Source organism: Suricata suricatta, chromosome 15 (assembly GCF_006229205.1).
Source record: "Suricata suricatta isolate VVHF042 chromosome 15, meerkat_22Aug2017_6uvM2_HiC, whole genome shotgun sequence".
Classification (NCBI taxonomy): Eukaryota; Metazoa; Chordata; class Mammalia; order Carnivora; family Herpestidae; genus Suricata; species Suricata suricatta.
In genome coordinates, this window is record NC_043714.1 from 77,853,643 (window position 1) to 77,865,747 (window position 12,105).

Here is a 12,105-nt window from a genome sequence, read left to right on the forward strand (position 1 = left end):
CGTCTCGCCTGCTTTGTTCCCCCGCACGCCCTCTGGTCGTTTCCATCCCCCATACACCCCCGCACCCCGCTGTTCCTGGCGTACCCTCCTGGCAGGGACCCCGGCAAGCCGATCCGGGCCTGCTGCCCCCATCCGGGGAGCGAGGGTCGGTCGGGCCTGCCTTTGGACCAGGGTCAGGGCTCTCGCTGCTCACAGATGGCCTGGGGATTTCCTAGGATAGAAATAGCCGCCGGCTCTGGCCCCTTAAAGCTGCTTAAGGGGCTGGTTGCGAAGGGGAGGATCCGGGCACACCCCCACACGTCCCTGACCGCGCCCCCAGCCCCGACCCGGGCCGAGCTCTGACCCAGGAGACGCGAGCCGCGGTGATAGACCTCCTCCAGTTGCTTCTAAGAAACAACCGAAGCCAAAAATCCGGAAGCTGACGAAGTCATCATCTTGTCTGTCCCCTCCTCCACTTTTGGGGTCATCCTAGAGCGGCCCCTTGTGAAGCCCCACGCTCAGCTACCCAGTCCCCACTGGCCCTCCTGATCCTTCTGCTCAGGAGGGACGCCCGTGGCCCTGGGGGCAAAAGTCATGAGTGCCCCCCTTTGTGTCCTGGTTCCCCGCAGCAGGTGGGGCGGGGCGGCAGTGGCTGGCTCGGGGACTTGCCACCGCAGGGCTGACTTCTCTCTCTCCTCTAGGGGGAGACCACAGAACCGGAGGCCATGCCCCACGAAAAGAGTTTCTTGGTGTCTGGGGACAACTATCCTCCCCCCAACCCTGGATATCCTGGGGGCCCCCAGCCCTCCATGCCTCCCTATCCGGGGGCCCCTTACCCACAGCCGCCGTTCCAGCCTTCCCCATATGGCCAGCCAGGGTATCCCCAGGGCCCCAGCCCCTACCCTCAAGGGGGTTACCCTCAGGGGCCCTACCCCCAAGGAGGTTACCCTCAAGGCCCCTACCCTCAAGAGGGCTACCCGCAGGGGCCATATCCCCAGAGCCCCTTTCCCCCCAACCCCTATGGACAACCACAGGCCTTCCCGGCACCGGACCCTGGCTGTGAGTAGTGGGGCAGAAGCTGGGGGAGGGGGGGAGGCCGGGGCTCCAAGTGCCCTCCAGTGGCGCTGACTCTGCCCATCCTGGTCCTCAGCACCTCAGCGTGGAAACTATCATGAAGAGGGCCCCCCGTCCTACTATGACAACCAGGACTTTCCTGCCACCAACTGGGATGACAAGAGCATCCGCCAAGCCTTCATCCGGAAGGTGGGCAGGAGAGACCGGGGTTGGCGGGGAGGGGGGGGGGGAAGCTGCACTGGGCGGTGCTCTGAGCTGGCCCCTCCGCAGGTGTTCCTGGTGCTGACCCTGCAGCTGTCCGTGACGCTGTCCACTGTGGCCGTGTTCACCTTTGTCGGGGAGGTGAAGGGCTTCGTCCGGGAGAACGTGTGGACGTACTACGTGTCCTATGCCGTCTTCTTTGTCTCCCTCATCGTCCTCAGCTGCTGCGGAGACTTCCGGCGGAAGCACCCATGGAACCTCGTTGCACTGGTAACCCCTCCCCCTCCCCGGCCGCCCTCTTCTCCACCCGCTCCCACCTTGCAGCCATGGGAAGACGGGGGGCGGGGCGGAAGCAGCTCCTCAGCCCAAGGCTTTGTCGCCCCACAGTCCATCCTGACCGTCAGTCTGTCCTACATGGTGGGGATGATCGCCAGCTTCTACGACACCGAGGCGGTCATCATGGCCGTGGGCATCACGACGGCTGTCTGCTTCACGGTGGTCGTCTTCTCCATGCAGGTGAGGGCCCCTGCAGGCAGGGTTGCTGGCCTGGAGGGCCCAGAGGCCTTCCAGGGGCCCAGCACCCAGAGCCTCCCCCGCCCACCCCACCCCCGCAGACCCGCTACGACTTCACCTCGTGCATGGGCGTGCTGCTGGTGAGCATGGTGGTGCTGGTCATCTTCGCCATCCTCTGCATCTTCATCCGGAACCGCATCCTGGAGATCGTGTACGCGTCGCTGGGCGCGCTGCTCTTCACCTGCGTGAGTCAAGGCGGTGGGCGGGCCCTGGGCAGGGCGGGGCGTGACGTGCCTGCGGCGGGCAGGCGTGTCCCTCAACAGCCTGTGCTGCCACCTGCAGTTCCTGGCAGTGGACACCCAGCTGCTGCTGGGGAACAAGCAGCTGTCCCTGAGCCCGGAGGAGTATGTGTTTGCTGCGCTGAACCTGTACACGGACATCATCAACATCTTCCTGTACATCCTCACCATCATCGGCCGTGCCAAGGAGTAGTCCGTGTCTGGGGCCTCGCTCAGGTGGCATGGCTGGCCTGGGCCCTGCCCCTGGTGTGGCAGTGCCGTCATACCCCCCCTCTCTCGTCCCTGGGCACAGCCCGGGAGGGAGAGGCCCCTCTCCCACCCACCTGTGTGCGCACTGCAGATACCTGTCTGGACCCGCTGTGGCCAGCATGGCCCCTTCTAGCCCTCTGGCCCCGCCACAGGGCAGTGGGGCCAGGTCTCCATGCCTCCTCCTGCCCACTCACTGTTGCATGAGCCCTGTCTGCCAGCCCACCCCGGGGTCTGGGGGTGACACCGGGTCCCAGGGGAGAGGGGTCAAGCCAAGAGGTGAGGGTGCCCGTCTCCCCTCCTGTTCCAGCCCCCCCCCCCCACTGCCTGGCATAGAGAACCCCCTCCCACCCCTCCTCTCCCCCGCCCTGGAGCGCTGCCCTCTGGAGGGCCTGAGGGCTGAGGGTCTTGTCCCTGTGCTGAGCCCTGAGGGCAGAGAGGTTGAGGGTATTTCCCCGGAGGAGGGCGCCTTCCTCCTGTCTTGCTGTCTTTAAAATTCCAATAAACGGGACCTTCTGCTCTCTGCCTTCCCCTCCGTGGCACGGCCACTTCTGCTGGTGGAGGAGGCTCTCGGCTTCACCAGGGTACAGGGAGCAGGAGCAGGCTGGCCTGTTGGGAGGGGAGGTCAAGGACAGAACAGCAGCCAACCCTCTCCACCTGCCCCCCACCCGCTGCCTCCTCAGCCAGAAGGTTCCGGCCTGAGACTTGGACGGGCATCTGAAGGCCTCTGGGGGTTAAGCGTGGGGCCACGTGATGGCGGCTTTGTCTGCCACGCCCTCCTGGAAGCTGCGAAGCATGACACCGGGTCTCATGAGACCCTTACCATCCTGCCTTGGCCCGGGAGCGGGGGAGGCAGCACAGGTCACTGACCTGCCCCAGAGCAGGCCCATCGTGCCCCTCAGCCTGGCTCTGCCAGGCCCCAGCATGCCCATCAGTGGGCACCTGACGGGCCGCCCAGGCCTGGCCCAGACAGAGGCCCTGTGTGTCCCCGGGCCACCCCCATGACACGTGTAGCCTGGAGTGCCTGGAGCAAACTGCACAAAGACTCCAGGGGCTTGGCACCTTCCACCGGCCAGCTTGTTCTGTGTGCGCTTCCCTCTCGTTCCCTCGCTTCTGGAGCCCTCACCTACCCTAGCTCCCGGGTGCACACCCAGAGGTCAGCCAGCTGTCCGTACCCTCACGCCCCAAAGGGGCTCCTCTGAGGCCCAGTGCCCAGCCCTGTCGGAGGAGCCCCTGCCCGGAGCTCACCGCAGCCTTCCGCCTGCAGGGCCGTCCCAACCAGCTTAGCCTGAGGACCCTCTCCTGGGCCCCTCTGCCCAGCAGCCCGGCCCCCCAGTATCCGGGAAGGGACTCGCACACCGCAGGGGGTCTGTGGGCCCCTCGACTGTGGCCCGCCTGAACCAAGTCCCTTCTCCCCGCCAGCCTGCTGCCGCTGCGCCATCGCCATCAATGGTCTCCGCCCTGGCCACCCAGGCCAGAACCAGAGCCGCCCCTGCCCCCTCCTCCCCGCCGCCCCTGCCACGGGAGGCCTCCCCATTCTCGCCTGCCGGCTCGCGCCCACCAACCCTCCGCCTGCCGGCTGTGCTTCCAAAACCCCGATCGCACCACCTGCCTGCTTAAAACCGTCTGATGGTCCCCTTCCTTGCCCGGCATGCAGGCCCTGCCATCTGCCCGCGACTGCCCAGCTGGCCTCTCACGGTCCCCTCACCGCTCCACCCCCAGGTCTGACCTTGCACAGCCTGAGCCCCAGGCAGGCCCCACTTCCCCTGGGGCAAGGCTGTGTACCACGGGGCCCCTCCCGGAGTCCACAGTGGCTTCATGTGACACCAGGACCCTCTGTCCCTCTGCCAGGGCCGCAGCGCAGGTCCCCTCCCTCGCCTCCCTTTGGCTGCCGGCTCCTTGAGCAGGTGCGCTGCCCTGCCCGGGGCTCACCGACCCGTCAGGGGTTCGTGTGAGGAAGGAACGCAGTGCTCACACGGTGAGGGAGAGTACTGGTGGAGGTGGACTAAACTCGGGAATAATTCCCAAGTGCAACGTGCAAGGACGTTTTCTCAAGGAGCCTGAGAAGCACAGACTCTCGGGTCCCTGGGGACGGCCAGGGTTTGGAGGTGGGCAGGGGCCCGGCTAGGGCCACGAGGCCAGGGGACGTGGCGAAGGGGCCTCTGCCGCCAGAGGGAAGGTTAAGGGCGCTCCCGCAGGAAGTTGAGGAAGATGAATCCACAGCACGAGGTCTGAGGTCCGGGGGGAGGTACGAGGGTGCGAGCAGGTGATGAAGCTGGAAGGAGCAGTTGAGGTGGGCCAGGCGGGGCTCTCACGCTGCCTCCGGGAGCCCCTGCGGGCTAGGCCGTGGTGATTTTCCAGGAGGGAGGAAGCTGCTCAGCGGCTGGGCGCCGGCCGGGCCCTCGGGCACAGGCCTGGTGTCCTGTTTAGAACCGAAACAGGTTCACACACCAGCGCCAGATGAGGCCCCTTTAAGAGGGCTGGGTGGAGGCAGGAATGAGCCCCCTCCTAACGGCATCGGGATATGAACAAAGCCGGGTGACGTCCAGGCTGCACGGGGACCGCCAGCGCCCTGTGCCACCTCGTCGTCGGGCGGCGGTGGCCTCCTCGCTGACAGCTGCTGCCGGCCTAGTGCCCCTCCTTCCACAGAGGATGGGGCACCCCCGTCCCCGAAGCAAGCCATCCAGAGCGAACCCCTGCTTCCTTCCGCCCTCCCCAGCTCACCCAGAAGGGCCAAACCCCGCTCGCAGGTCCTTTCTAGCACCACTCCTGGGACCCCCGCGGCTCCCGCTGTCTGAGGTCCCCTCACCACGGGGAGCGGCAAGCCCGGCCTGCGCATGTGCAGGCGTGTCCCGCGAGCTTCCGCTGGAGGGCACGGTCACGGCTAGCTATGCTAAGGCCAAAGAAGGCTAATTTAGTTTTCAACTGAAATGTTTGTTTACGTAGGTCATCGTTAAATCCATTCTTATTTTCAAGATGAACAGACAGGACGTGTGCACACGTCCGTCACACTCCTTGCCCAGCAGCGCGAGCCGAGTCCCTAGGCCGCAGGCCGGCACCCAGCGCAGGGCAGGCACAGCACAGGTGCCAGCCGTGGGACGGATGCGTGAACATTAGTGGCCCTGGCTGCCCCAGGACCAGGGACAGAGACAGCCTGAGCCTTCAGGACTTCGGCTCAGCGTGGCGTTAGTGGGAAGCCAGTTCCAGGCAGACGGTAAAACTGAAAGCCTGGGAGAAGGTGCTGAGGCACAAACGGGCAACCACGTGGAAGCCGGAGGCGGCGGAGCGTGGAGTCACGGGTGGTCAGGGCCAGGGGCCGAACGCCAAGGAGGGAAAGCCCCGGGGTCTGGAGTCGACGCTGTGGGCAGCGACGAGGCACCTGAGCCAAGGCCACCCCCCACCCGTCCTCAGCGCTGCCCACGCGCCCCTCACGTGCCCTCAGTCCACGGACAGTGGGCCGGACCGCTCTGGGGCCCCAAGCTTCGCTCCTTACACACAGCGCTGCTAGAGAAAGTACTTTCGTATTTTTCAGTACAAACCGCTGAGCAGCAATGCAAGAAACAAACGTGAGGAGAGGCCCCCTCAGCTGTGAGGGAAGAGCAGCAGCCGAAGGGTTTGGGGAGGTTGTGCTAAAAAAAAATAGGACTTCCCATCCAGGACCTGCCAGGGAAAGAGACCCGGGAGACCCCAGGCTCTTGACTGAAATCCTGGAGGGTCCCAACTGGGGGCCCGAAGCACAGAGCCTTGACCAGAACCACACCCAGGCTGGATCAGCTCGGTCCCGGTGGTTGAAAGTAATCAGCTCTGGCAAGGAGATGACATCATCCAGAGCGCTCCAGGGCTTCTTTTCTTTACACACAATAGCTGTCATTCAATTAAAAATTACTAGGCATTTCAAAAGATCACAGTGTTAAAACCAAGAGGACAAATAAGATACAGAAATAGACCTGGGGTGACTCAAAGATTGGAGGCAGCAAAGGGGGGGGGGCTTTAAAGTAAATACGATTAATATGTTAAGAAAAATTGGGCGGGGCTAGAGAAACATGGAAGGTAGTATGGAGAATTTTCCCGAGAGAATTGGAATCTATATAAAGAGTCGAACTGAGCGTCTTGAGTGGAAGACTACAATTAAGTGAAACTAAAAATTCAATAGCTGCATGTTAGAACAGATTATACAAGTCAGAAAAAGGATTACTGAGCTGAGAGGTCAACAGAAAACATCCCAACTCACAAAGAGAAAGGATGGACAGAGAAAGTGTCGAGATGGGTGTCTGGGGTGGGTGGGCGGCTGCGCGGCAGGTGGCGTCCGGAAGGGAAGGAGAGATGGGAAAAGTGACGTCTGAAGAGACAATGCCTGAAAAACTTCCAAAGCCAATGATACAGCAGCCAAAACGGACACAAAAGCATGTTGACCTCATAAAGTTCCCCAGGGTCTTTTATGAGCCCATGATTATGCGCTGAAGCGTGTCTCTCCAACCTCACACGTTGAAGCCTAAGCCCAAGCACTCGCTCTGCACTCTGGTCTGGAAATTCAGTCCTGGCGAGTGTAATGCGTTAGGACAAGGTCCTCCGGAGTGAGGTGGGCCCCCGATCCACTGTGTTTTCTGTCCCTATGAAAGGGGACAGTTGGGCACAGGTGCCTTCTCCCTCTCTGGCCCCCGCCTTGGAGGAGCTGTCACCGTGTCTGCACATCTGCAACAGTGACGGCCAGTCGGCCCGACCTCGGATCGGGAGACACAGGCAGATGCTCGGCGCCAAGCCCCGGAATCTGAAGGCCAAAACTCCTCGTGCGGCAGGACTGTGACGTGGGGCCAGTGCTGACGGCAAAGCAGCCTGGTGCTCAGGAGGCAGAGATGCAGCCAGCAGGGCCGGCCACCTCCTGCATGCAGCCCACCATCACAAGAGTGCCAGGCCACCCTCGGGAGCAGCTGGCACCCGATCTGCAAGGACAGGTGTCACTCTGATTTGTGGTGGCCACCACTCAGGGCCACCACCACCCCAGAGCTGTCACCACTCTGTGCAGCCACAGGCCTGTGATGGTAAAGGATTCCTGGGACCCCTACCCAAAACAATAAAAATATCAGGTGATTTTTCTCGAAAGCAAAAACAAAAATATTATACCGAAGGCTCTAGCAAGTACCATAAGACAAGGAACAAAGAACATGTTTGTTTACTGCAGCCCGACCACGGAACCAGAAAATCCTGTGGAGTCTACCAAAAAGACGACTAGAGCAGACAGAGTTGGACAAGATCATAGTACACAAGGTCAACGATAAAAAGTTACACGGGCGTCGGGGGCTCGGTCAGGGGTTCCGGGGGGCTTGGTCGGTTCAGCGTCTGACTCTTGGTCTCAGCTGAGGTCACAATCTCGCGGCTGGTGAGGTGGAGTCCCATCGTGGGCTCTACACTGGCAGTGCAGGGCCTGCTTGAGATTCTCTCTCCCCCTCTGTCTCTGCCTCGCTAAATTAATTAATTAACTAATTAAGTTATATAACTATCAGGTCCATCCGTCAAGGAAGGCAGGTGGCAAGGAAACAAATTCTCCCGAGACCCTCTGAAGACGCATCGCTGCCCACACCTGGTTTTTAACCCAGTGGGACTTAGCAAACCTCCCATCTCCAGAGCCACAAGGTAGTGTGTGTTGTATAAGCCAAACAGATAAAAAAAAACTGCTCATGTTGCTAAAAAATTAAATAATTATATATCACTATGAACATGAAAATTTCAAATGATGTATATGTATCATATGAACTGTATATACATTAGAAAAACGTAGGAAATGCTTAGGGACCACGGCTGAGCCTTCCGAAGACCCCTCTCAGGTCTGATGATTCACCGGACGTAACATATACTCCAACTCACCACCAGGATTTATTAAAGAGAAATAATACAAAGCAAAATCAGCCAGGAAAAGAACTCACGGGGCAAAATCTGAGGGAAATCAAGTGCAAGCTTTCAAGGTTCTCCTCCCGGCGGAGTCACACAGGATGAACCTAAGTCCTTGACCGAGGAGCTGTGATCACATGTGTGAGGTGGGGTCTATCAAGCATACTCATTGCAGACTCAGTCCCCAAGGGTTTTTATAGGGGCCTCTGCCTGTATTCTGTACCACAATACAGACTCTCAGAAGGAAGTCAGCAGCTCGGCAGAGGCACAGTGAGCCATTCAGTTCATTCAGCCTATCAGTTCTGGGAATTGTGGGAATCCTCCTGAAATCAAGTGGCTAGATGACCTCTCTAAGGGTAGTGGTCTCAGGCCTTTTCTACACAGTAATCCATTTAATAAACTATGTGCAATACATGTCCACTGAAAACTACAAACATTTCTGAGAGATACTTCTAAAGTCCTAAATAGAGAAATGTACCATGTTCATGGATCAGAAGACTTGATAGTGTCAAGATGCCAGTTCTCTACAAATTGATATAGAAATTCAACACAATCATAATAAAAATAAAAATCCCAGGAGGCTTTATTGTAGGAATTGACAAACATCTTAAAATGTATATGGAAATGCAAAAAATGTAGAAAAGTCAAAATGATTTAGAAAAAAGAACAAAGTTGGAGAACCTACACTACCTGATTTCATGACTTACTGTGAAGCTGCAACAATCATAAGGAGGAACACACAGCTCAGTGGAACAGAACAGAGAATCCGGAAAATAGACCTACACGCATTTTTTAAACAAATGGTAACGGAACCATTAGATACCAGTATGAAGGAACCTCAATCCTTACCTCACATCACACATAAAATTAACTTGAAATGGATCATAGACTAAATATAAAAGCTAAATTTATTTTTAAAAACCTTCTATATGAAAACATAGGTGAATATCTTCATGATCCTAGAATAAGCAAATTTCTTGGATAAGACATAACCACTAAAAAAAATCTTTGGTAAAAGCTTTTGTTCTTTAAAAGACACTGCTGAGGAAATGAAAAGACAAGTCACAACTTGGAGAAAATATTTGCAGTGCGTGTGTTTGACAAAGGTTTGTATCTAGACCAGATAGTACTTCCGCATTTGCAGAATTAGAAGACGCTCAACCTAATTTTCAAAAATGGTCAAAAGACTTTAGGAACCTCATAAAAGGAGATACACAAATGGCCAACACACACATGCAACTAACTTTAACATCACCAGTCATTAAGGAAATGAGTCAGGCCGCAGTAAGACACCAGTCCACGTGGACAGTAGAGCTAGGACACAAGGATCTATAGTAACCAACACCGTCAAGGACACAGTGCCACAGGCTCTCGTCTGCTGCTGGAAGAAAAGCACAGCGGTACAGCCACATTGGAAAATGACTTGGCAGTTTCTGACAACGTTAAACAGCTATTTACCAGCTGATCTAGCAGTTTCACTCCTTCATTTATCCAAAGATTTGTACACAAATTTTCATGGCAGAGGCTTATTCATAATAGCCAAAAGTGAAATGACTGAAATGTCCATCCAAGTTGCATGGAGAAACTGTGATATCGTCATATAGCAGAATGCCACTAAAAAGCAGTGAACTAGTAATACACGCAGCCCCAGGACGGATCTCAGGATCAGTACGCTGAGCAAAAGACACCAGACACAAAAGAACGCACTGTATGATGAAAACTCCAGGAAAGACTTTAGGACCAGGGGTCAGGGGTGGGACTTGCTAGGGAAAGGCGCCCAAGGAAACTTAGGGAACAGAAATGTTTCATACCTTGTTGTATGGTGGTCACTTGGTACATACACTTGTCAAAACTCATCAAGTTATTTGCTTAAAATGGGCACATGTTATAGGATAAGAATTACACCTCGACATAGGTGACTTGTAAAATATGAACGTGGGGTTCCTAGTGGCTTAGTGGGTTGAGCATCCAACCCTTGATCTGGGCTCAAGTCATAATCCCAGGGTCCTGGGATCTAACAAACATTAAGATTCTCTCTCTCTCCCTCTGCCCCTCACTTGCTTGTTCTCTCTCTCTCTCTCTCAAATTAAAAATAAAATAAAATATGAATGTGAAAAAATAAAATATGAATGCGGCCAAAAGATTAACAAAACCTCTTTCCTCTTCTCCCTGAGCGTCTGACCTTCGGCGAGCTCTCTCTGTCCCCCTGGTAATCAGAAGGGTAGAATGTCCACGATTTAACTAGGCAACAACACCGCTTATGGCAACAGTTAGCCCTGCTGGTAAGCTGCGCGGGGCGGGGGAGGACGTAGGGAGGAACCAGCCGTGCCTGAGGGAAGCCGCACTCTGAGCTCCCCAGAGGACCGTGACTCTTGACACAGGACCCCCGGAAGCTACATCCATGGAAAGTCCCAAGACGTAATGACTGCCATGAAGCAGAAGTTTTGGAGACCAGCGAGCTCTTGCCCTGACCAACACGGACCTCACCCTGCATGTGAGCTGTGCCTGTGGGGCCACGGATGTCGCCTTGCTGGCTACGGCAGAAAACGATGAGGTAGCCGTGGTGCCGGCTGGCTCTATTTCCTGCGTTTGTGAGCAGACAGGTGCCAAGGGAGGCCTCGGGTTATCCTGTGGTTGAGACTGGGCATTCCGCAGACTAAGAAGACCCCTCGGTGGACACTGCAGTGGCTGTTTCACAGAAGAGCAGTCACAGATGGCCACAAAACATACAGTGGCATGTCCAACCTCATAAGTCATCGAGGGAATGCAAGTAATGCCAGGCACAGCACATGCACTCGATAAATATTTGAATGACTGAGTGACCTCGAGACCATGATGAGATGCCGGTTAACATCCACCCAATCAGAAAAAACGCACGAGCCCGACAATATCAAGTGTCGGAGAAGATGCACCAGGACCCCTTTTACATTGTAAGCAGGCGAATTAGCAAATCGATTTGGCATTGTCTTGTCCAGTTGAAAACTTACATCTTGGGGAACCTGGTTAGCTAAGTTGCTTGAGTGTCTGACTTTGGCTCAGGTCATGATCTCACAGTTTGCTGGTTCGAGTCCCACATCAGGCTCTGTGCTGACAGCTGGAAGCCTGGAGCCTGCGTTGGATTCTGCTTCTCCCTCTCTCGCTCTCTGCCCCTCCCCCACTCACACTTCTCCCTCTCTCTCGCTCTCTCTCCCCCTCTCCCTCAAAAATAAACATAACAAAAATGTTTTTAAAACACTTACATTTCTGCCACCCAGAAGTCGGCTCCTAGGTGTGCCCAACATAAACTTTCGCACAGGCAGGTGTGCAGACGCGCACAGGAATGTCGAGTGCCGGGAGCCGCACGGCCACAGCGAGAAAACGGCGGACGTCTGCACGGCTCCGGCCGTGAGAGGCGAACCCGGGATCTCCCGCTGCTGCTGCTGCTGCTCAGGTGAAATCAGGCCTGTCGCCGTCAGGCCTCACAGCGTCCGACTCAGACCGATGTTCCCCACACAGCTGCCCAATGAGAAAGAACATTCTCCTGTCCCCACATAACAGGTTTTGGATCAAAGCGCAATAGATGTTTGACAAAAGGCTCTTCTCATGAGCTTGCAGACCCAAGACATAGACTTGAAGGGGCTAAAAACACAAGAATTGCATTTAAGTCTGACCCAGAGAAAAGGAGCCTAAATTGGAGATGAAAAATAGAGACAAGGTCAGAGCAGGGTCCCTTCCCGAGGTCCACATTCTATAAATGTCCTCCCTTGTACTGACTCCAGCTATGAGGCCGGATAAGGACGCGGGAACCCAGGCCCACGGCCAGCGCACACGGGCCCCCATCGTGCCGGCATCAGAGGAAGGACTTTCTCTAGCAACCTGTTAACAAACATGCTTTCTCTTGTAGTTACTGAACCAAATAAAACAACCC

General features: G+C 56.3%; 1 protein-coding gene across 1 annotated transcript; it reads left to right on the top strand.

Annotated features, from left to right (window-relative positions):
• The first annotated feature begins 76 nt into the window (after positions 1 to 76).
• On the top strand, positions 77 to 2,843 carry GRINA (glutamate ionotropic receptor NMDA type subunit associated protein 1). The gene is made up of 6 exons (XM_029923426.1): positions 77 to 1,038; positions 1,130 to 1,242; positions 1,324 to 1,524; positions 1,642 to 1,770; positions 1,869 to 2,012; positions 2,110 to 2,843. Exons 1-6 carry the CDS (start codon positions 705 to 707, stop codon positions 2,257 to 2,259), a joined length of 1,071 nt encoding a protein of 356 aa, XP_029779286.1. The 5' UTR covers positions 77 to 704; the 3' UTR covers positions 2,260 to 2,843.
• The last annotated feature ends 9,262 nt before the right edge of the window (positions 2,844 to 12,105 follow it).

What these genes read in the sequence shown, in the direction of transcription:
- GRINA (XM_029923426.1), top strand. Translation starts at nt 705, where the DNA reads ATGCCCCACGAAAAGAGTTTCTTGGTGTCTGGGGACAACTATCCTCCC. An exon ending in CCCGGCACCGGACCCTGGCT is followed by an intron (nt 1,039 to 1,129) that starts GTGAGTAGTGGG and finishes CCTGGTCCTCAG; the next exon opens with CACCTCAGCGTGGAAACTAT. An exon ending in GCGCGCTGCTCTTCACCTGC is followed by an intron (nt 2,013 to 2,109) that starts GTGAGTCAAGGC and finishes TGCCACCTGCAG; the next exon opens with TTCCTGGCAGTGGACACCCA.